Source organism: Podarcis gaigeae (genome assembly GCF_964106915.1).
Source record: "Podarcis gaigeae genome assembly, chromosome: 5".
NCBI classification, from domain to species: Eukaryota; Metazoa; Chordata; class Lepidosauria; order Squamata; family Lacertidae; genus Podarcis; species Podarcis gaigeae.
This window is the reverse complement of record NC_139681.1, coordinates 58,086,422-58,111,337: the sequence shown is the minus strand read 5'-3', so window position 1 is coordinate 58,111,337 and position 24,916 is coordinate 58,086,422. Positions and strand designations below refer to the sequence as shown.

At 39.8% G+C, this 24,916-nt stretch overlaps 1 protein-coding gene across 13 annotated transcripts in view; it reads right to left on the bottom strand.

The window, feature by feature from the left end:
- The window catches only part of BTRC (beta-transducin repeat containing E3 ubiquitin protein ligase), a 122,940-nt gene that overhangs the window by 79,585 nt on the left and 18,439 nt on the right, over positions 1 to 24,916 (bottom strand). For 7 of the 13 annotated variants that reach the window (XR_014563994.1, XM_083737963.1, XM_083737968.1 and 4 more), the window contains one exon: positions 11,310 to 11,417. The exons of the other annotated variants lie outside the window; for them this stretch is intronic. Coding sequence is in view for 4 of the 7 variants with exons in the window: in XM_083737963.1 (XP_083594089.1) it covers positions 11,310 to 11,417 (108 nt within the window). In the remaining 3 variants the exon portion in view is untranslated. The remainder of the gene's footprint in view (positions 1 to 11,309; positions 11,418 to 24,916) is intronic. 13 annotated transcript variants of the gene reach the window in all.

The following is a 24,916-nucleotide window of genomic DNA, read 5'->3' as shown; positions in this document are numbered from 1 at the left end:
GTTAATTCCTTTTCAGAACTTCTCCATGGCCAGATGTTTCTTTCATTTGGGCAAGGCCATATTGAGGTCTACAATCTATTTCTACAGATAAACACATATAGACCTTCCTCTCTGTTTTTAACAATATAGATGACTTCCACTTTCTATTTTATTTTGCATCCTATTTGCTAAATGGTTAGATAATGCACTTAGGTACCTGAAGAGTGCAGAATTCCTTCTCTAACACTAGGTATATTTGTAATTATTGTTTGAATTTCTTTAAAAAAAACCTTAAAGAATGTATAATTTTAAATGAAGTGAAAGATATCATGTGCTACCTAAATTAGGCATAACTCACTTCATGTTCTTATTTGCAACATGCTTTACTACTGTGTGAGATATACTTCAATCTCACCCATTCCTAAAATGTTAATAGCTTCAACATTACCAGAAATTTTACATCTTGATTCCGAAAGCTTTATTTTAAGCTAAATAATTCCTTGAAGACTCACACTTCAGCAAGAGGATATCTAGCAGATCACCCAACCCCCAAATGAAGCTTCAATGTGAAAACCTTGGCTGAGTCAGCCTCATTCTTTTCAGGCTTCTTCGTGTCTTTTTTTCTTATTCTACCATTTCTGAATTTAAAACTCTTAGGAATAATAAGCTTTGTTGAATAAGCATTTGGTGCACATTTTGCTGTTGTAAATCAATTCATCAGCCCAGATTAAATTTAAGAAATCTATAATCTCAGGAAATCTCCATCTTCCCCTTTGGAATCCAATGCTGAAAAGCACTGAACAGATGCAAGTGCAGTTCATTTCTATAGGGATGCGTCAGCTGATCACCTTGAATTGCCATGTGCAGAAACAAATGTGCAGGAGAGAAGTTAAATTAGCCAGCTGCAGCCAAAATTGTGCAGGACTGAAAAAATAAACAGATTTTGTGTGGCATAAGCACTTGTAGACCACAGTCTACTTCAAACGCAGGAAGTTTCCTGGCCACAGAGAGTATCTGATGAAGTGCAACATGAGCCTTTGTAGACTCCAATCAATGACATTAGATGAGCACAGTAGACAGGAAACTTCCTGCATAGAAAGTAGACTGCAGCTTACAAAAAGCTGCCACAATAAAGGATAACCTTCTAAATGTCTTGGTTAAGGTTTGCCAGGCACAAGAGACCCCACCTTGCAAAGGAGGTCTGTTTCAGTGCATGGATGGGGCATTGCCTTGGACTCCATGGTAGAAGAAAGACAGTATAAATCTAAGAAAATAAGGTGCTTAGGGTGCCTTTTGAAATGGCTGATACTGGGTTCAGAAGCGTCTCATTGTTTACTTGCTAACCTTGTAACAAATTATATGTGCAATGTTGTCACTGAACTTATAAAAAAGAAAGGAGTGTGGTTGAGGACAGAGACAGATAGACACATTGGCTGATGGTTCCTTTTTTCATTCCTGTTATTCAGAAGGTACTCAATGTCCACAAGACTAAATATAATTTATTCTAATGTATGAAATATGTGGTTGTAAGCATCTGGTTGGATACTGTTAGAACAGTATGATGGACTACATGGGACACTGGCATGATTCAGAAAGCTGTTCTTACGTGCTGGTGCTGGTGTTGTTGCTGTTGCTGTTGTTTGGACATGTCCAAAACTAGAACATTGGAACTCAGTCTTGATGGAAATAAGAGCTATCACTGGATGCAAATGACCAAAGACCCTTCAGGCAGCAGTAGATGGCATCATTCGTGGGGCTGCGCCGTTCACCTCCTTCTTGCTGAGTCGCTGCAGCATACCAGAATGGAAAAAGGGAGGCATGCAGCAGCAGCAAGGTCAGTATAGTGCAAACACGCCAGCATGACTGGTTCCACTGTTGTGTTTGCACCATCATGCACTTGTTGTCACACCCTTCATCCTTTCGGTCCTCATAGGCTGAGGCAACTCAACGGGATGGAGGTCAGGTGAGTGCTGCAGTCCCACCACACCTTTAGGTATATTGTTTATATGCCACACTGCAAGAAGATGTTGAGATGACAACCCATCTATTAACAGCAGCCTAGATGACCATATGTCAGGAATGGAAGCTCCAGCTCCAACAGAGGCATTGGTAACAAGAATCTGGAAAACTCTTTAATTATTGATTTGAATTTTGAGTCACTCATTTATAAATGCTTAATTACCATGATAAAATTTATGAATGAAGTATTTAGAACAATTGTGAATGTAAATTAGATTAATGTATTTAATATGGAATAAGAGAGACTGGAAATTATCCTATACAAAGGAAATTATTATGTAAATTGAAGTAGCTGCAATTTATACTAAAGCTATGATGCCTAACGGATTGAGAATTATTATGTTAAAAAACAACAACCCTGGAATTTTATGAAATTTTATTTAGGTATGTTATCAGTAGAATAAAGTCAAGATATCTAAGGCTAACAATGGTTTCCCTCTTACCTAGCACCTTGCATTTTCAACTGTAGTTCCTATACAGAGCAGCCCAGAGGCAGATCAATATTTACTAAGCCACTGTACTATTCAACGTGATCTTAAAAGATACCCTGGTCTTCCATCCCCCAAATTACTCTTGCCAGGGCAACTAATTATACTGTACTCTCTTGTAGAAAGCAACCACTAGCTGCACTTTTGCCATTAGACACAATACATGACTGAGTTTCATCTTGGAGGTGTATAGGACTAGCTGGAAACCTAGAGGAAAAGATGTGACAATGGCAACACACAAACCCGAGCTTGTGCTTCCTCACTGTAGAGAACAGGGTACACATGAAAGCTGCCCTGGAATTACATGCAAATCCAATTATACATTTAAGGTCCCTGTCCCCCTGCTGCTTCAGATCTCCAATCTCTTGCAAAGCCAACTTAAAAAAAACCCCACACAACAACTTACATTAACATGCTGTATTTTACCCTCGCCACCAGAAATACTAAGGGTGCTATTTGTAATTGTATTCTTTTAAGAGGTTTGTTCTCTGCAGCTGTTTTCTGCTTGCAGTGTATTTTGTGTAATCAGCACATCATCATAAATACATTGGCTGTTCCCCTGAGGGGAGCTGTCAGTGTTTAATTTACAGAACAACCTGGCCAATGTGAATTCTAACGCTACAGCACTAAGGCAAGGAGTTACCACACTCAGGGAAAAAAAACAGGTTTCTATGAATTTTTATATCAAGAGCTGGTCCCAGGACAATTTAGGTTCAGAAATAGATTGTTTTAAAAAAGCTTTTCGCACAGTGTATGAAATGGATTCTTTACCACTTACAACTTAACTCTCCCCTACAGGCATTAAGGAGACTCGGACTTTCTGTAGAAAATACTCGTTTCTGTAAACACCAACCGGCAGGAGGCAGTGAGGCTTCTTTAAAAAATAATGTTTCACTGAAATTAATGAATGATACCCATGCCAAATAGTATTCTGCTAAATGATGGAGTAATAAGGTGCTTCAACTTTACAACTCATGTTTTACCTGTAGGTTCCACAAAATTAAGACTGTATTCTTTAGGGGTAGCACTATAAATATACAGATACCCTCCTTTTAAAAACTGCTTCATGCTATTTATTTGGGATTGGCAAATTAACATTTCAGCTTAGTGACACACAGGTTTTTCAGAGATTTCTCTTCCACAAAACCCTATGCAAATAGAAACCTGGAAACTGTGTTTGCTGATGCACCATTTGAAGGGGTAGACGTATGCACCTAAACCTAAAGCAACGTTTGTATGTTGAAAATTAATCCAACAGAAATTTATTTAAAGCAAATTTGGGGAAGAAATCCCACACATTTAAAACTGTGGCTAGTGCCTAAGAATCTACACCCAAGCGAATGTGTACTGGGCCTAATTCTCACTAAATTAGTAAGCTTATGCCTAGACTGTACCATACCAAAATTGCCTCCACATAGCAAATCAGATGTTAGGAGGAAGATTCTAGCCTGACCTTTTCCCTGACATGCTTGTGTCCAGTGTGAATGGACGGGGGATAGAAGACTGTATAAAGTAGCATGATTCAGTGATGTGAGGCCCACACTTGCAATCTGCATGGTACGACCTCTGAAAGAACAAGGCCTAGTAGTAACTGCAGCCCTAGGCATACTTTATAAGAAAAAAGTACTACTGAAATCAGTTGAATTTACTGTATTTTAAATGTTTAGGGCTGGGCTGAAAAGGAAACCATCAAAGTCTGAGTCATTCTGATTCTAGATCATCCCACAGAATGAATCACCCATTAAAGTTCTACTTGAATGAATATCTCAGCAAAGCTCAATTCACCAAAGTTTGGAACTGCAACTTCAGATTTTCATTTACCAAGTTAGTGGTAAACACAGAACGGTTGTAGATTTACAATGCTTTATATTTACATTGTCCATAATTATGACGTAAAACTTGTAGAAATGAAGCTTTACCATTGCAAAGCCTCTATTAGATCCATTGAAAGATTATTTTGCAAGAACCATTAATCCAAGAAATAGCATTGTGGGAATTAGCAGAATTTCCCATTTCACACTGCAATTACTCAATTATATTAAGTAAATGCATAAATATATTTAGCTATTTTTGCATCAAAACCAACAGCTTTGAAGACACAGTCCATTAATAAGACAAGTGTGACTATATTTATAGGCTGAAAGGCTCAGGAAAGTATACTGTGAAGGGGTTCACTGACACCTAGATCTCATCTGCAAGAAGAAAGCTACAGTTTACCCACATTTATCTGTACTTGTTTGGAATGAGGCATGATGTCTTCTATATGGAACACTAAATCTGTAACCAACCATGACTTAAAAGGAAGGACAATTAAGCGTTATCAAAACTTTCAATTTGTGGTAAATTTAAATTTTTTAATCAGTTGTTGTTTCATCAAAGATATAAGGAAAAGATACTCTTGCAATTACAAGCAATGTCTTTAGCAAACACGTTAACAGAATCCTCTGGCACTGGCTTTACTAGCAGGAGAACAGGGTACACCTATTTCTGCGTTTAACAGGAGTTTTCCATGTAGCACATGCCAAATCCATTTTCCGCTATGAAACATAAAGGAACTAAGAGCATTTAAGGTGATAAAAATTTGCAAGAATAGGGTAGTCTACAATCTAAGGAAGTACATGCGGTGCAGCTACGTTTTAAAGGCAATGGCTTTTTAAAACAAAAAACTGGTGTAATCACTAAAGCCCACTCTCATTACTGAAACGTGAAGTTCAAAAAAACTTGTGCTGGAATCATTGGAGCATCAATTCTGCTACTCCTTCCTCATGTTAAAAGGACAAAGTGCTCGCTCTTTCTAGTAGTTGCACAGTACCACCAATGACCATTAGGTAGCAGCACAGTACGCATGATCTCTCCACATGCTTCTTTTCCTGCACAGCTTTGCTTTTGCTCATTTCTTTCTTTCTCTCTCTCTCTCTCTCTCTCTCTCTCTCTCTCTCTCTCTCTCACACACACACACACACACACACACACACACACACACACTATAGCTGGTTCTAATTCAATTAGCACAGTCTGCAACTCCAGAAAAAGAGTAATTCAATTAGTGCATTGTGGGGCTCTGCAATACCTCTAAGCAGATGTTCACCAATCCTCGGGAACTCGGAGCTAGCTTTAAGAGTACCTGTACCCCATCCGATTGGCACTACATATGTCATTTGTCAGAATAGCTTTCTGACTTCTAACAAGGAAAGAAGGAAAATCCACTCTTGAGGACACAGGAGGTTTCCTTTTAAACATGATCAAGGTCCCCTACTAGCAAGCCCTTTGAATTCAGCATCTCAGGAAGAACAATGCATATTATACAAGGCTGGCAATTCATGAAGGGTTGAAATGGGGGTTATTCTATTGGAGAAGCCATCTGTATATTATTGGCTCTTTGTAATTGGTGCCAATGCTTGTGTGGTGTGGAGGATTTCCCTAAGAACAAGGCCCATTTTTACCATTACATTTAATGCAAAATTTGTAACATTAGGGTTGAATTCAACCAGGTCCTACTCAGCACAGACCCAATGACCCAAATTTATTCAACTACTATGGGTCTTCTCTGAGTATGTGTTGAATACCACCCTAATGTTGAAGTGATAAACATGTGAGAAGTGATCAGGAACATGCTAGTTGGAGGGTGGGGCAGAGGTAAAAAACTGTGAGCAAAATTTTACTTTTTAGAAAAGACACACCTTACAACGTTGATAACATAGTGCATTGCTGGTCACTTTGATAATCTCCTGATGTTTTGGACTAAAACTCCCATCAGCCCCAGCCAGCATAGTCAATGGTCAGGGTTTGTGTTTTTCAACATCACACAATCCCGAAACAATTACGTTCCTCTCCTTCTTCCAAACAGCAGCTTATCTATCTTGGAATACACTACCTTGGCAAAACTGAATACTACAGACGATACCCTCACAATGGAACAACATATACTGTAATGTGGAACTCTTGGTTGTGAGCCACATACAGAGGGATGTGGGTGGCGCTGTGGGTTAAAACATAGAGCCTAGGGCTTGCCGATCGGAAGGTCGGCGGTTCAAATCCCCGCCACGGGGTGAGCTCCCATTGCTTGGTCCCTGCTCTTGCCCACCTAACAGTTCGGAAGCATGTCAATGTGCAAGTAGATAAATAGGTACTGCTCCGGCGGGAAGGTGAACGGCATTTCCGTGCGCTGCTCTGGTTCACCCAAAGCGGCTTAGTCATGCGAGCCACATGACCCGGAAGCTGTACGCTGGCTCCCTCGGCCAGTAAAGTGAGATGAGCGCCGCAACCCCAGAGTCTTCCGCGACTTGACCTAATCGTCAGGGGTCCCTTTACCTTTTATACAGATAGTAGTCAAGGTCAGGGAAGTAGCAGCAGAGATCAGTAGCTTCTGTACAACTTTTTGCATCTTCAGTTTTTGACACAAACACAGATGCTATAGTAGGTGCACTTTATTCAGCTTTTCTTGCAACATATAACAAGTTATGCCAACAGATACTGCAGGGATTCTTGCACTTGTCCTAGCTTGGCAAGAGTGAGAACTGAACAGGAAGGAAGGAAGGAAGGAAGGAAGGAAGGAAGGAAGGAAGGAAGGAAGGAAGGAATCCCACCCACCCCACTAGAAGTGGTAGATAATCACTTGCTTGCAGTGTACCTTTCACATGTGTCATGTCTGCCTAGTGAATTTCAGAGAGGGTAAAAGTAAAGGGTATAAACCTCCCCCCTTTTATTATTCTTTAAATAGCACAGCACACACATCTCAACTGTACATTCCCTCGGGCAATGTATTCATTCATTTTGCTCTATAAACTCCTGTACAGCTAATCTTTAGCCACCATGGATATGTTTAGGTATGAATATCAAACTGCTGATTTCGTTTCATTTCTGTCCTTCACAGTTACTACTTTCAGTTCTGTCAGGGAGGGAGAGGGGATTGTGGGGGGAGGAAGAAAAACGAGAATCTCCCAGCCTGAAGAGTGTTCCCTTTCAAACTAGGACCATCGCTTAAAACTGAGTGTCACAGACTATGGCAGTTCAATATTTCATAGCCAATACAAGGAATGAACACCACCACTGCAACTTTAAATCTTGGTAAATCCCCTATGTCAGCCTCTCCCTCTCATTGAAATGCCAGAGGGAGCAGCAATCAGAGAGGAGATGTTCAACGTGATAGAGGTCAGGACACCAGTGGATCAACGTACCAGAAACACGACCTTGTTTATTTTTTTCTCCAGTATTATTGTTTACAGGGTGCTTTGTTCATGTACCTTGTGGTTCTTAGCTAAAAGATGAAATTACAGCCCAGGATGGAGCGCTCAGGCACACATCCAATTTGTGTTTCCATCTCAGAAAACAAAAAGCTTTGGAGGCCCTCGGGCTGCCATTCAAACTTGGAGAGGCTGACATTTTTAACAGCATGAACCAGAGACTGGCAGAGGGAATGATCGAATGCATTTCTAACTTGTCAATCAAAGATCTCACCTCTGCTGTCTTGTAAACAGTTGGGAGCCACCTAAGTACATTCATAAATGGGGGACAAGCTAGCCACTAGCTAGGGGGCTGAAGCCATGGGCTTTTGCTGCCAGCCCTCAAAATTAAGATTTGGTTTTATAATCTCACTGTAAATATCCTGCAGGTACATTACTAGAACCAATGGAGCAGAACCAGGGTTGGAAATACTCTATGGATTTCAATCCACTGTGTTTCTCCTAGGTCAATGGATCTTCTGACTATGGAGTCATCTTGCTTCCAATTATGGGCAGAAAGCATTCTGTTTATCACAACAGGTCACTAAAGAATTTCTTCAAAAGATGCTTCACTACTATTGGAGCCTTAGAAATATACACAGCAGAACATGGGGCTTTTTTTACAATCAGGTGGCATTTAATTTTACGGAATAAAATGAACAAAGAACCATATGCCTGTTAAGTCTGTGATATACCATGTCAACAGGGATTTGTTTAATATAAATATGCACAAGAGAAAGTACAGTAGCCAAAGGAATATTCTACAAATTCAGAAGAAAACAGCTACATTTGAAATATAATTTAGTACTGTACCCTTATAATTCTGCTTTGCCACTTTCATAGTATCCATAGTATCAGATGGCAGGATGAAACCTTCCTCACCTAAAAGCCTGTTCAAAGCGCAAGAGCCCTGCTGGATCAGAACAATGGCCCAACTGGCCAAGCATCCTGTTCTCAGAGTGGTCAACAAGACAGAGCAATGATTCTGAAGGCATAGACTGTAATCAACCTTTACAACGAGGAAAGTCTTCAGCATAGCTTCTCAGCATAGCAGAAACTCTGTGGATTTCATTTCCCCTTTGGGGATTTGAAGCAACAGGTGGAGCTCAAACAAAGTCATCTGACAGCTGTTTTTCTAGCTCTGTTGTTTTTGCTACAGTTTAGAATCTCTCTGACCTTCCAAACTGGACAGTAATTTCTTATTGCCTGCTGCATATAAGCAGATTTCCCCTTTTAACCAGAATATACTGCTACTGCAAATAATGCATATACATCTAGCTTGTCACAGCCATCTCTGGAAATTAAAACACACATATAGTTTTGGCAGGAACAAAACAAGCAACCCAACAGGAAAAATGTGTTATTAGTTTTAGCAGACAAGCAATATACTCAACATGCTACCAAATCCCTTACCTCTGAATTCTAGTTTGGGGAAAGTATAACCTGAATTCTTTCAAACTGTACATATCAAGGAAGAAATGTACTGAGGAAATTTAAATTTGGCCTCCATTTCTGAAAATGAAAAAGGATACACCCTCCTCTTCCTATTCCCTACAGCTTTGCCAGATGTCCGGAATACTGAGAGGGTGCATTCGGAGTCCATCAATGCCAAGTATTGGCTCAACTAGGAGAGCTGCTGCAGAATGATCTAAGATGCGTCAGCACTATTTTCACATCACTCAAGGCAAGAAGCCAGATTTAAAATTAAGTCAAATCACAAGTTCTTGGCCACAAACCTACGGACTCATCCAGCTGACTGTCACGATGATTCATGAGCCTTAGGAGCATGCTGGAGCAGCTATTCCATAAGGTTCCCCCAGGTGCTGGTACTCTGCACTGCTATTTCTACAGAATATTTATTGTTCTGAAGCAACAAACCATGCCTATTTTTCTTGTGAGTCTACATATAGTCACTTAGGTCCTCACAACTGGCTAAGATCAGCTTCCGGGATAGCCTCCTTATACCGATCCTTAAATAGTCACCATGGTACTATTTATTTCACGCATACCTCTAATTCAGTGGTTTCAAAGCTGTAAGCTGGGATTATGAAGAGTGGACCAGGATTAATATCATTTTGTAATATTAATTAAATGCCAAGTCTGAAAAAGTTTGAGATAAATTAAAAATATAGGCTTAGTCAAAACAGGTCCAGTGTTAATGCTGTGTAGAATGTTATAGAATTCCTAATAGTGTCAAAGCCCAATAAACAGGACATAAATGTGATCAGCCTAGAAATTCTCTGTTCTTGTCTATGAGAATGACAATAAACCATTTTTTTCTTCTGAGTAACAATCTGCCTGTGAGGGCTCTTTGCGTGATCTGGGTGTCTATCTCTCTGTAACCATGAATACTGACCCCCTAAAAGGAATGAATTGGGAGTCTGTAACCCTACTTCAAGGACAACTGCCAACACTCCTATAAATTCTGAAAGATTTTTAGCACAACAGTTTTATATGTAGGTCCCCATGACTCAGCATGAGGTACACAAGACCTTTTCAGTTGTGATGAGCGTAAAGAAATATTCCCCTTAGAGAAGGCTGCTTAACTCCTATCTCTGCTTTCCTTTTGACCAGCAATGAAAACTTTGCAGTTCCACTGCCCCTTTGGCATTTGTATCTGCTGATCTGAAATTGTATTTTAATGATCTGTTTCAAGTATTGCTAGATAGGAAAGCAGGATGTAAATTATTTGAAAATATAAGTCAGCAAGAAACCTGCTGAAGGATTTTTTTGTTTGGTGTTATGGATTGGAATTGATGGTTGGAATCAAAGACAACTCTCATGGATTCTTCTTATTTTAAATGGCATAATTGCTCTCATCCTCTAATGCATATGATAATGTCTGGAAGAACAAGCCATACACATTTCCGGAATAGCAGAACAACTTGGCCACCTATAGAACTAGTCCAGGTAAATGAAAGCCTAGATCTTTTTTTGAAAGAAAGTAAGAAAACTGGTTTTGTGAACTAGGGGGTGGGGACTAGTGATGAAGCCCCTGAGCCTCAGTTCCAAGAAACAGAAAAAACACCCCCCATAAGTACTTAATGTAGGTGGGAAGAAGCAAAAATTAAAAGACCAACGTTTGCTGTTCTGCTTCTATTCCTGCCCCCCCCCCCCCCATCACAACTCTTTCATGCAGCTAGATGGAAAAAGTACGTGCACATGACAGCAGCAATAGACCAGAGACTCAACTGGCTTAAATACAAGTTACCAACTGTCAGGGTATTCCTATCCATATTTAATAATCAAATACATACCACCTCCACACCCCCCCCCAAATGTAGAGTAGTAAAATTAAGGCATCAACTGTAGTACATCCAGATCAAAGTGAGCAGTAATAACCAAATCTTGCATTTTGGGCCAAGCATTCTTACTAGAGCTGAGCAAAAAGTTTCCAATTCTATCTGTATCTGACATTGTTGCATTAGCGGTCAACTGTGGTTCTATACAAGATGTGGATGGCATTTATTAGTCTGGACAACATAAAGGAAACACAACTATGAAGCAAATACTACCACTATTACTACTACTACTAATGGAAAAGTTAATGAAAGCAAAAGCACAAGCAGGAGACACACCCAGAGAGAGAGTGAGAGAGTACCTGGAAAGCTGTGAGTGCGCCAGTCCCTGGGTTATAGAGGCATCGCAGCGAGGGCATGCTGTCCGCCAGGTTGGAGCAACCCAGCCACAGAGACCGGGGCATAGAGCACTGCAGAGAAAGGACAACTATGAGATGGGACTGTATGAAACAGGATGGCACAGATTACAGGAACTTCTGGGGCTGACGTTTTCAGAAGAGTTATAGCTGACCGTAAGAGATTGGAGTAGCTTCCACATATCCACACATTACCAACCTGAATATTCCCTTTAGAGAAAAGCAGGGAGGGAGGGTGGGAAGGAATAGGAAACACAACACACATGTCATGCTTAAGATCACATCAGCTCAATTAAGTATCTTGAAGACATGTTACACCATAGGTCACAAGAATGTCCTAATGTAAGGTAGTCAATGCTTTTAGTGGATTTTTGAGCAATTAATTAACTGATTAAAACAAGTTTTACTTTAGCTAATGTAGGCATTTATCATGCCAGTCCCTTAGCCATGGTGTACTACTTGCTCTCAATTGTACAAATTTGTCCTTCTCTTCCCCACCAGGTCTTAATAACAGCTAGTCACCATCATGTCTACAATTACTGTATTTACTTGAATCTAATGCACACCTTTTTTTGGCCAAATTACGTTGCAAAAATTAAGGTGTGCATTAGATTCGATGGCACATTTACATTAGCCAGCAAATACTTTTTTGGTTTCAAGGTTCTGAAAATTGAGATGCGCATTCGATTCGATGAAGCATTAGACACTAGTAAATACAGTAGGTTAACTATAGCTAACACTAAGGTTTGCTCCAAACCAGGGTTTAAAACTGACTGAAATCATGAGCAGCACTGAATAAAGTTAAGGTTTGGGAAGACATTACTGGAGACAGGCAGCAGAGGAAGGATGAGATTACTAGTTTGCCTGCAAAGGCTCCTCTAACTCTACAGTTCTACAAATGTAAGGAAGGGAGCATATACCGTAATTTTCCTGTGTAAAAGTCTAGGTTTTTCCCTTAAAAAATAATGTCCAAAATTTGGGGGCATCTTATACACGGATAGATCTCCACCCCCCTTTTCTTAAACCAGAGTCCCCCCAAATAGGAGGCATCCTATACATGGGGGGGGGGGCGTCTTATACATGGAAAAATATGGTATATTCCATTGCCTGCTCCAGCTTCCTTAACCACAGCCAAGGGATGGGCAGCATTATGTGTGTACTAGCTCAATATGTCAACTTAGTTAATATTTTACATGGTATTTAATGAAGGTAATAGTTCCTGTTAACCAAATGCCACAGGTAATTTACTCTTTGGAAAAGTGCCTCAAAGATATTGCCTGTATAAAGAGATTCACGCACATGTCATCTGCCCTCAGCATGCTGCATCCTTTTCTAACAATTACAGATATATCCATTCATTACACCAATTAATCAATTAATATTTTTTGCCCTGCTCTAAGCATAAGGGCTCCAGTTCACCTGCTGTCTTTTCCCATGCAGAGTCACTATTCAGCATGGGGTGAACAATTCTGCCATGTAAGCAGAATGAAGGGTGGAAACGTCACATTGCATACAAAGGAAAAGGGGGAGAAATAGAATGGATTAGTAAGGAGACTGCAAGGAACCTACAGCAGTCATATGGTTCAGCTGGCCTTGCTTAGATATTTTTTAGCAAGAAGATTTTTCATCTTTCTATGCAAACTAAAAGATGTGCAAGACCACCAGAAGGGGGGAAATTTTCTATTTTTAAAGTGACATCTAGTTTTCAATAAACTGCACTGGTTAAGTGAAAAGTAAAACTTTGGAAATTACACACATTTTTAGCACCGAATGGACTTTAATATGAGAACCCTCTAACATTTATTGGCCAAGCTGGTCATATGCTGACCCATATATGGAAAGATAGGACCATGAGATTTTGCCTATGAATCTTCATCTGAGCTGTATTTTTTTTAATTTTAAAAAGGTATCAAAGGGAGTGGGAAACAAACAGGTCCACAGCTGTCTCTGGTTATCCCAGGTGTACACTTGTCTTCTGCTCTGGAAGCCTTCCTGGATTCAGGTCTTCCTCCCACTCCACCAACCTTGCCAGCCTAATGGTTACAGGTCATTTAAAAGGTGTCAACTGCCATCTGAAAATGCCTTAGAATAGGCCAGGAGAACCTGCCGACCTCCAAATATTGTTAGACTCCAACTCCCATCAGCCCCAGTGAGCAGGGCCAGTGATCAAGTATGAGGGGAGTTGAAAGCCCAACAGGACTTTGAAAGCCACATATTCCTCAACCCTACCTTAAAGCAAGTAGAAAACACACATTTAAGTCAAGATTCCAAACAAACGTAATTAGTTTGGAAATTGTAACTACATCAGAAATGGGTTCAGAAAAATAAACAAATTCAAGGCCCATGATCTGCATCACTGTGGAAAAACCGAGTTATTAGATAAATCACCATTTTTAGACAAGTGCTTTCTTTGTCAACTGAAGTTCCTGATGCAAGAGATGTAGAGCAATTTAAACCCCCCAAGCAAACTGCTTGCTAGTTTTTGAGGAACATTTGAAGGAAAATTCATTTTTAAAGGTTTTTTTCCATTAGATACAGCATATGGAGCCTAATCTGTGCAGCTTGCATGATACCAGGCCCTACATTTTGTCTCAACCAATCAAGTAGGCCAAAGTTTAATCATTAATATCAATTAATCTACTTAGGCTTCAATTCTGTGTACATTTACCTGGAAGTAAGTATCACTTATCAGAGGGGGGAAATACGTGCTGTAAAGCTTGTAGCCTTACTTTGCACCTTGTTTAAAAATTAGGTCAAACTGGAAGACCAAGCCTGTCCATCCAAAAAACGGTAATTTCTAGCATGCAGTTATCTCAAATAAATTTCTCAATTAAATTTCTTTGTGATGAGGGAAATCTGAACTACCCATCAACTATGTACAGTGATACCTCTGGTTACAAACTTAATTCATTCCGGAGGTCCATTCTTAACCTGAGGTACCACTTTAGCTAAGGGGGCCTCCCGCTGCTGCCACGCTGCAATTTCTGTTCTCATCCTGAGGTAAAGTTCTTAAACTGAGGTACTACTTCCAGGTTAGCAGAGTCTGTAACCTGAAGTGTTTGTAACCCGAGGTTTTTGTAACCCGAGGTACCACTGTATTTCACAATCCACTCCAGGTCACAAGGCCTGTCAGCTATCAATATTTTATGAGTTCTGTGGCTTAAACTTCAATTTGAGAATTGGCACCAAGTCACCAGTAATATCAATACTCCACAGATTGCAGAAAATGTGAGCAGAAATACTAGAGAGCCTGACGATCCCAAAGATTCAGTCAGAATCATGTGGTTTCTTCCTTTACCAACAAAGTATGGCCTTCCCTCTTTGTCCTCATAGCAAAAATGCTGCTCCACACTGATCATTTCTTGCCTTGATTAGTGAAATCTCCTCCTCTCTGGTCACCTTAATCCACCAATATCCATCTACTGCAAAAATTATTCACATATCTCACCACTCCTTAAATCCTCAAAAACATCCTGCCTGCTTTTTGCACAAGCTTCTTGTTCTTACCTTCAAAACTCGTCATGGCTTTGCTTTGCATTTCTCTGTGCTTTTATCCTTCTGTATCCATCTAAACCCTTGACTCTTCAAGTTACAACCTTCTTGCTTCCTGAAACAACTCCTTTTCTCCTTCCTGCCCCTAGTACTGGGAACTGCCACCAGAGAACTTACATGAGGATCCCCGCCCCCAATTTCTTCCTTGAGATCCCTCCTTTAAACTCACCTCTTCTGTGAAGCTTTTGGGACAATTCTTTAGTCTTAATACCCCACTTAACCGACTTGTCACAGTGCTTTTTTTCTGAAATTCATTGCCATTTGACCCCCACAGCTTACAATTTTCCTCTGTACACCCACAGGCAAGCCAAAGAGAACACACAATACATTTGATCATGTGGCCTCTGGTCTACAAAAGCATATGCGGTAATAAATCTGTTAGCCTTTAAGGTGCTACAAGATTCTTTGTTGCCAATGGCCTACTGAAACAAATCCAAAGTGTGTGTGTGTAATTGCACATTTCTACCCTGTTCATCTTTCCCTCCATTTCCTTACTCTTCATCTGTTGCCTCCCTTGTGTCAACTGTGAGACTGTATGCCCCTTGGGGTAGGGACCTGTCCTCTCATTCTCAATAAAGCAAATGTAAATAGATGACACTCAGTAATAATAAGCCATAGGGAATTCCCAATCCTGTACTCCAGGGGTGGCCAACTCCCGAGAGACTGTGGTCTACTCACAGAGTTAAAGACTGCCAGTGATCTACCCCCTTTTGAGGGGTTCAGGTCAAAGTTGTTGAGCTTTTTTAGGGAGGATGAAAGCTCCTTTTTGGGGGGTGCAGGGCAATTTAAATGTTGAACTTTTGGGGGGAGCCAAACTTGTTGAGCTTCTTTGGGGGGAGCCAGTGATCTACCAGTGTCCAGTGATATACCGGTAGATCACTATCTACCTGCTGGACGTGCCTACTGTACTCCATACCACCAGCATATTTATCCACCCTTGCCAATCTTTTTCATTCTGCAAACACTTTTTTCTTGAGAATGGAGGCAGTTTTCCTCTCTTGCATCTTAAGAGTCAACCTAAAGTAACACAACTTTCTTGAGTCACCTGGAGTTATCTGCTTTGCAAACTCCTCACTTTGATACACATACTCTTTGCTTGAAACACACTGTGCTCTATAAGATAAGAATAGGTGAGTGAAGGGACTGTGTCTTGTGTCTCAAATGCAGGGGGAGAGCCAATGCCATTTTAGTGTCTTTCCATGCTAAAGCTTCAGAATATGCACTTGTTCAAATATTCTTCATGACTCTGTCCTTAGATGCATGCCACATACAACCTGTGTTTGCCACTGCATACACATAAGATGGGAAGCTGTGGCCTATTCAGCTTCATTGCACATTTATCTATATAAATACATACAATGGGTGTATACAAATGTTTTTACATGAACATACAAAATGTGGCACAGCCCTTAAAGGAAACTGAATTCTGCTCATCCTGTAAGATACCCAAAGTTTGTATGAAGGAAATCAGTATCACTACATGGAAATAATTACACAAGAATCCTGAAAGTTAAAGGTAAATACATATACATGTAGCATATATTGGGTAACACTGTTTCTTCCATCAACTAATTCATACTCTTAGGTTTGATGCAGTGATTCATAATTTTTGTTATATACATAACAAAATTCATATTTACTTCAAGAGGTGTGGCTTTTTCTTTTTCTTCAAAGGAAGCAACATTTATTATGTTTTAAAAGACCAATCTACGAATGGAAAACGTCATTCCTGTTCTTGCCTTCCACCCAAAGAAAGCACAGGCTTTAAATTGCTAGTGGTGTCTGAAAGAAGCTTATTCACAAACTCAAACAAAAGGCCTCAGGTGTTTCAACAGAAACACAATGTGTGTAAATCAGAGGAGTGACCCAACAGGACACCTTCATTTACTGCCTCAGTGCTAAGAAAGCTCAATAGGCACTTCTCAGAACTCCTGGTCAAGCTGTGTGCTTCAAAAACTCACTACTGCACTGACAGCTCCACAAACAAGGGCCACATTGTTTATCACCGAAATAGTGATTGACAATATCTCCTGCTTGTACCCATGTCAACTACAGAGTAAAAAACCCCAAAACAAACCAAAACCCAAAAGCAATAATGCAAACCACAGTGTGTACAGAGTTGCTCATCAGGGAAGAAAGATAATGGAATCAGTGTTTCTATCCTACTGCCCTACCCCAAATTGTTATCACCATTTGATCTAAATTATGCTGTGGTCTCCCTCAGCACCTTTTAGACCTGGTCCCCACACCTGGTCTAAATGATGCTGAGGAAGACATTGTGCCCTCCAGATGTTGACAAGCTACAACTTCCATCAGCCCCAGCAAGCATGGCCAATTGCTAGAGATTATGGGAGCTGTAGTTCAGCAACATCTGGAGAACCATGCATTACCCACACCTGAGACCCAAAGAGGAATCAACCTCTAGAACAGGGTGGTCCAACCTCTCAGGTCAAGTGGGCCGCAAGAGTACATTGACACAGAACCCAAGGGCCACACAGTAATTAAATTTCAATATTGTACAGTTTGCAATATAGTTAATATTATTTAACATACACAATTAACATATATACTTGAATATATATAATTAAATACCAATGTGTGAAATTCGCCAGGCACCAGGTGAAGATGTAACAAAGTGAAGATGCTTCAACTCCCTCCGTCATGTTACCTGTTAAACTGGAAGATGGTTGTTTGCAGCTGGGAGTCTGCTCTGACGTTGTAGGCTCCCTGCAAATGTTAGAACCCTACCAGTGAGAGATGGTTGCCCTCCAACTCACAGAGGACAACTGGAATGCAACTGATGGGACATGGCAAACATCCCTGCCCTCATTTCCTCTGCTACAATTAATATCATGTGGCAGAATGAAACCCAATAGGCCTCTTGTTGTCTTCTGCAACAAGTGAGGGAATGAATACATAATTTTCACAAAACAACCATTTCTTTTTGAATCTTTTTTATTTATTTAAGCAAGAACATATACTTCAACAACATAAAAGAATACATAAGAATAATGAAACAAAAAATACAATGCACTACAATTACATTAAAATTAAAACATCCACACCCAAAAAATGCAAACTGGGTTGTTTCATTCACAATCCCTGGGAAAAATAATTATTATCCTTGGTGTTGTGGGATAGTAATTTTTCTGAAAATATTTGATATATAAATATCAGGATGTCCTCCACGTCTTACAATACTGTCACTTACAGCTGCGAAGACACTTAGAATTCAGTATAGTAGCATATTTCACAAAAGCCGTTTGAACATTGTTAGCATTATTAATGTACATAAAATAAATTCTTGCCACACATTTGAAAATGAATCTTTTTTTGTTTGTCCACTAGCATATCTTAATTTTGAGTTAATTTTTCAGCAATGGCTATGGAACAGATATGACTATAACATAAATCCTGATAAACCTTCTTGTGATAACAATCCTGGGGGCTAGCAAAAAATATAGAATCAATTATTCGTCCAAACCATCTTCACTTGGGCTTACCCCATATGCCCAGTAATGCTAACAAAGGGATTGGTATCAATCCCTCTTTTGTTATTAAATTAATTTCTAGGAACACCATCTCCACAAAAGCTGCTATGGCCAACATTCCCAACCTAAGTGGAAATACTTACCTTTTTGTTTTTATCAGCACCAGCATTTTGGGGACAGACGGGGGTTATTATGTGATAAAATCATTGATTTATAGTGCCACTAAATATTATTTTAAGAGCCTCTTTAGTTTGTTCTGAAGTATTTTTTCTGTCAGCTTCCTCTTGTGCAATACACTATTATGTAGACTTCTTGTGCTCCTTTGAGGAACACAATCTACATCTTCCATGCAGGAGTACTTTTCACTCTATTTTATTTTCTACGCAAAGGATCCTACATGGAACGGGTTCCAATTTCAGAATTTCCAGAAAGTCACTGAAGTTACTGTTGCAGCAAAAAAACAAAAGCCATGTAGCATTTTATAGTCTAGCAAACAAAATTGTTGGTCTTTTAAGGTGTCACATGGCTGTTGGTTTTTATAATTCGCACTGTACTTTTACTATAACAGGCTAGCATATATATTGATGATATTAGCATTCTCCATCCACACGTCATTTCTATTTCAACCATGCTGAATTCCAAGGACAACTTCTCTCAGTCACTACAATGGTATGCAAGACATTAAATACAGTTACCAATTAAGTACAGTTTTTCTTGAACTCCAACTATGTGCAAAATGAGGTTAGTGATGTTCACTCATATCTCTACCAGCAAAGAATGCCCCCTACTTTCCCCAACTTTCCCCAAGTGCCTGAACTAAACAGCAATTGTCATCTTAAATTTATTTTGTCACTGCACTGCTCAATTTCCTAATCAAAGAGTACTACCAAAATTAATTTGGAGTTCAGACTACCCATCCAAACTCCTATATCACTACAACTTGACCTTGTATTCTTCTGCATTCTCTCTGTCATGGGATAGATAAAACACGACAGGGCTTTTCCTTGTCTGACAAAATTACCCTGCCAGGCTTAGCTTATCAAATTAGTAATTATTTTGGCTCCTTTCAGCATGACTCTTCTATGTCAAGACATTTTAAAATATTATTTTGTAAATTCCACTGAGATATGAGTTGCATCCCGGGGGGCCACTAGGGGGCGCATTGGAAGATGGACAACAATACCATCTCTCCGACCCACACGGGGTAATTAAGAGGCTGTTATGGGAGTAGGCAGCCTCCCTTGCTGCCCCAAGGAAATGCCCATAAATCACCCCCTAATTCGAAAGAAGGGGGTGAGGGCCCTAGGCAGAATGCCCCCGTGTGGACCTCGGCTCTCCTGGACGCTGTCTCTGATCACGCACTAGTTGCAGCAATTTGGAATAATGAATTACAAAAGAAGCAAATGCACATATTTCAAGTGAAGAAGGGGAGTGAAGTCTGCTAATTTAAGTGACCTCTGCGAAAGAGAAACAGGAATATTTTACGATGAAGATACACCAAAGGCGGGGTATGTTGACAATGGGGCTGAATGGGGGGGGGACCTTTTTTACTTTCCTTCTATGTGATTTACAAGAACCCCTCCTCATTAGAACCGTTGGTTGAACTGACCCAAGCAGGATGATTAAGGTCTGTGTGGAGATAAACTTTAACCAAAAGTATGCTTTATGGAGACTGAGAAGCAATAAGAGCTTTTGGGAATGGCGCAGCAATTAATTCAGAGTCGCCATCTTGCCAAAGGATTTATAGCCGGGATGAAGAACGGATTTGTTTTCAGACTGCATTCCTAGTGAATCTCCTCAGAGTTTGAGAAAGGAGGCAGATTGGTGAAGATTAATGACGCTAAGACTGTTTTGATGTATGGAAGTGATGTTATATGGAAAACGTCTGGATATGGCTACTGGATAAAAAAAAAAATATCCACGCAGGATTACAAACTGTTCTAACCAGCTTGCGGAGACTATCAGAGGTCACAAAGAGAAAGGAAAAATATATGAAAATAACAACAAGATGTGGAAAAATAGTAAGAAAGGACTGGATAGTACTGTGAACATCATAAGGTTAGATTTGTGGACATTAAAACAGCAGTAAGAAGCAAGAAGTTGATTGGATCCCTTCGGAACTTGAAATATGGGTACCCCCAACAAAAATTTAAAATTCGGCTGTGTAATTTGGAATTTATGTAATTTGGTTTGATTTGATGTGATTGGTTGGTTAATAAAAAATTATTCCTAAAAAAAGAGATATGAGTTGCATCCCTTGTGTGTGAAGCTTCACGGGGAAAGGGAAAAGCAAAACTTTGAAGAGCATCTTGTTGTATAATTATAAACTATCATCCAAACCTCAGTTGCATAGAGACCACAACTTTATGCATTTAAGGATGCATTTAACCCTTTACAGTCTTGCCTCAAAGTAAAACTACAATCCTAAGCACACTTACCAGGGAGTGAGTCACACGGAACACAGTTGGATGTAGAATCATAGGCCGGATTCAACTGAGTTCCACTAGTGCAAGCCAGCACTAGGTCTTCTGCTAGCACTACAGGCCCTTTTGCTCTTCACTCCACCCCCACCCCCAAATTGGGCTGGGGGAACCTCCAGAACAGCACACTGGGAGAGTGGGACTGTTCTTTCTGGAAAGCTAAAAAGATTGCACTGATGGAATCATCTCTTTAGCACTACACTGAATTCCTCCCATACGAATTGGAACAAAACTCAGTCATCTAGGCCAGCAACCTGCTGATGAAGGAACAAAATGACTACAGCATCCCAAATAGATGGCAATCCAGCCTCTGCTTAAATTAAAAGCCTCCAACAAAAGGAGAGTCCAACACCTTTCAAGGCAGCCTATTCCTCTGTTGAACAGCTCATACCATCAGAATGTTTTCCTAGTCTTTGGTCAAAATCGTCTTTCTTGTAATTTGTACCTGTTGGTTCAAATTCCACCCACTGGATCAATTTGGGAGTGGGGGGAGTACCATAATCTACATAAGAGAGCCCTTCAAATATCTAATGAGAATCTCTTTTCATCTCTTAATAATTTCTTCTTCAGACGAACCCAATTCCTTCCATTTTTCTTCATAGGACTTCGTTTTCAGACTGTTTGTTACCTATGTCACTCTCCTCTGTATATGTTTCAGTTTGTCAAGTTGCTTCCCAAACTGCAGTATCCAGAAAAGGAGAGTTTATTCTAGGTGAGGTCTGACCAAACCAAATTAGTTTTTACTTCTCAAGGTCTGGACACTATACTTCTATTGTATAGTGTACACTTCTATTGTATATTGTATAGATGCAGCCTAAAACTCCCTTGCCTTTTCAGCTGTCAACCTGAATTGCTGGCTCATATTTAGCTTATGGTCTCCTAAAATCTCTAGATCATTTTCACATGTACTGCCATCAAACCAGATGTCATCCATGCTGTACTTGTGCCTAATTTTGCCTACTTAAATGCAGAACTTTACATTTAACTATTGAAATTCATGTTTGTCTTTGCCCAATTCTCCATCCTGTCAAGTTCATCTTGAATTCTGCTTCTGACAAGTGAGATAAGCTACCCTTCCAATTTTTCGTCATCTGCAAATTTGATGAACATTCCCCACTATTCCTTGGTTGAAGTCATTAAGGAAGATGTTGAACAACAGTGGATCAGGGCAGAATTCTGCAGCACCCCACATATTACTTCTCTCCAAGCTACTGAGGAGCCAGCGATGAGCATTCATTAAGTATGCTCCATCAGTCAACTATAAATCCCTGTAATGGTAGCATTGTTTATCCCACATTTTAGTAGCTTGCCAACAAGAATACTGTAGAGGTTACTGTCAAAATCCTTGCTGAAATCAAGATATTCTATGTCTACAACATTCCTTTCATCTACCCAACTAGTAGCTCTATCAACAAAACAAGAAAATAAGGTTAGTCTGGCATGACATGATCTTGAGAAACCCATCCTGGCTCTTTGTAATCGCAGCATTCTTTTCTAAACGCTCACAGACTGACCACTTAATGAACTGTTTTAGACCATTCTGTGTAAACATGTACAGGATTATGCTGTTATTGAATGGGACTTTCTTTTGGGTAGTCATGCATAGGATTAAGTCCCATTGACAAATGGGAAAATCACAGGCTGAACTGCAGGCACAACCCCAGAGTGTTGTAAAGTAAGATTTTAAAAAATGTGCTACTTGGAACTATTGTAACAAGGAAAGCAAAGCAATAGCTAGGTCAAGTCAGCTTTACACAAAAGAATTTAAGAAGCATGAGGAAGATCTATTCCATTTTTAAAATAAAAAAATCCTAAAATGGAAGTCAACAGTGCTACATATAAAGCTTTGGAACAGGATAAAAACAGTAGCCAGTTTTTGGTGAATGGCAGAGCAAATCCTCAATCTATAAAAAACAAAAAGGGGAGTAATTTATTCATTGCTATTAAGTATCCATTAACCTTGAATGCAGAGGTGGAAAAAATACTTCAAACACTTCAGTGTCGTCTGAATGAACCCATTAGGTACCTGGGTGACAAGGTACTTCTAATTTTCCTATTTTAATCAGTGTTAATTATTTTCTACAGAAGCACAAAATCAAAATGTATATCAGCAGAATTAACGGAAGTAATCATATAAAACCTAAGCAAGTTGGAAAAATCCACTGTGGTGCCTAAAAGTGGGAAATAATTCTTCAGTCCTCCAGAAAGTTGTATCTAGATATCTAACAGTCAGATTAGGATTTTCAGAAGCAAACATCTAGAATTATATACAGTACGCCTAAAGTCATTTAAGAACCTTGGCAACCAAGGCAAGTAGAGCACAGATAAGGGAAATAGGATCTGGTGCAGAATTTAAATGCAAAGCTTTCAGAATGGAACTAATCAACTGATAGTTAAAAAGCTCTCAAAGTGTTTATGAGGGAACCCATAGAATTGTGGTACCCCACTTTCCCCCTTGTCCTTACAGAGAAATTACACCCTCACTTTGGGTCTTTATGCTACAAGTATCACCCAAACAAGCTGTGTATACTCTGTAACACCTCTGTGATGCAATAGGGGTCCTTCTCTTGATCACCTTTTAACTCTTTACTAGCTTAAAAAAACACAGAATATTAGGATATAGCATAATCTCAAAAATGATGTATGTTGGTGGGGATTACAGAAGAAAAAAACAAGAACAATTAAAGGGCTCAACTGGATGATGCTAAACAGGAAAAAAGAGTAAGTATTCCTATCTAGTCTTTTTACAAAGAAATCCTTTTTATTCTATACTGGTCTCTGTGGTAACAACAGGGTGCCTATATTATTGTTATAACTGCCTTTCCCTTTATAGAAGGACAAAGGTTAATTGCTTTTCTGGAGGTCACCCTGCAAGCCAACATCAGAGTCAAGAACAAGACCCAAACTTCCTTATTCCGACACATTATTTAACCATTTCGTTACCACTCCCTTTCGCACCAGTGCAAAAAGCTTTAGGCTCCATTCAGATTCTTGAATCCAGTGAGATTTACTTGGTCACTTAACCCCCATATGCCACAAGAAGTAACTAAGAGACTTCAGGTAATTCAGTGTGGCTTTCAACCCATCCTTTAGGAATATGATTGTTTATGTAAGCTGATTTGAGAACAAAAAACAATAAGAACAATAACTACATCAAGCAGCAGCATCTACTGTTTCGCAACCATTTCATACCATAAAGTATTGTGTGTGTGAACAGGTATCTTCATCAGCCTCTGGAAAATGGCAAGGAATTCCAGAGGGGATACCACTTAGAAAAGGATCTGCACTTGTAGCCACCTAAATTAGAATGTGTTTCTTTAAATTTAGGAACTAGATCTCTTTTTCTATTACTTCTGGCATCTAGTCCATTCATGATTTTAAAACTGTCAACATGTTGAATTCTGTTCAGAAACTGGAAGCCAGTTCAGTTCTTTGAGTCCTCATATTATGTTTCCCACCTACCCAGTTCTTAATACCCTGGCCACCACATTCTGTACCAGGTGAATTTTCTGAATGAGTAAAAAATAGCCCACAAGGATTGCATTACACTAGCCCAATCTAACACCCACACCCCAGGATCAACTGCCAAGCCAGACAGAGCTGGTAAAAGGTATTCCTAGCAAGAGATGCCACCATAAAGTCAAGAAAGAATGCTTTGTCCAGATCTCCTGACTGCTGATCGACTCCTCAGAGGGATGCCACCTGGTCCACAACAGGTCAATCACCTATCCCCCACATCAACAGAACCACCCATATCAGCATCTCCAACTCAACTGGTCTGAACTTCAGTTTATTTGCTATCATCCAATCCATCAGGATCACTGGGAATGAAGGAAGAGAAATAAAGCTGGATACCATCAGCATTACAGCATGGCAAGCAAGCCTCCCCCTGTGATTTTACATAGTTGTTATACACCGTGTAATAAACAGCATAAGATGGATACCCCACAATATCTCTCTTCATATCACCTTCTGGAACAAGTTAACGATTGTAACACAGTCCTGCTGACCCCCAGTCCTGACAAGTGGC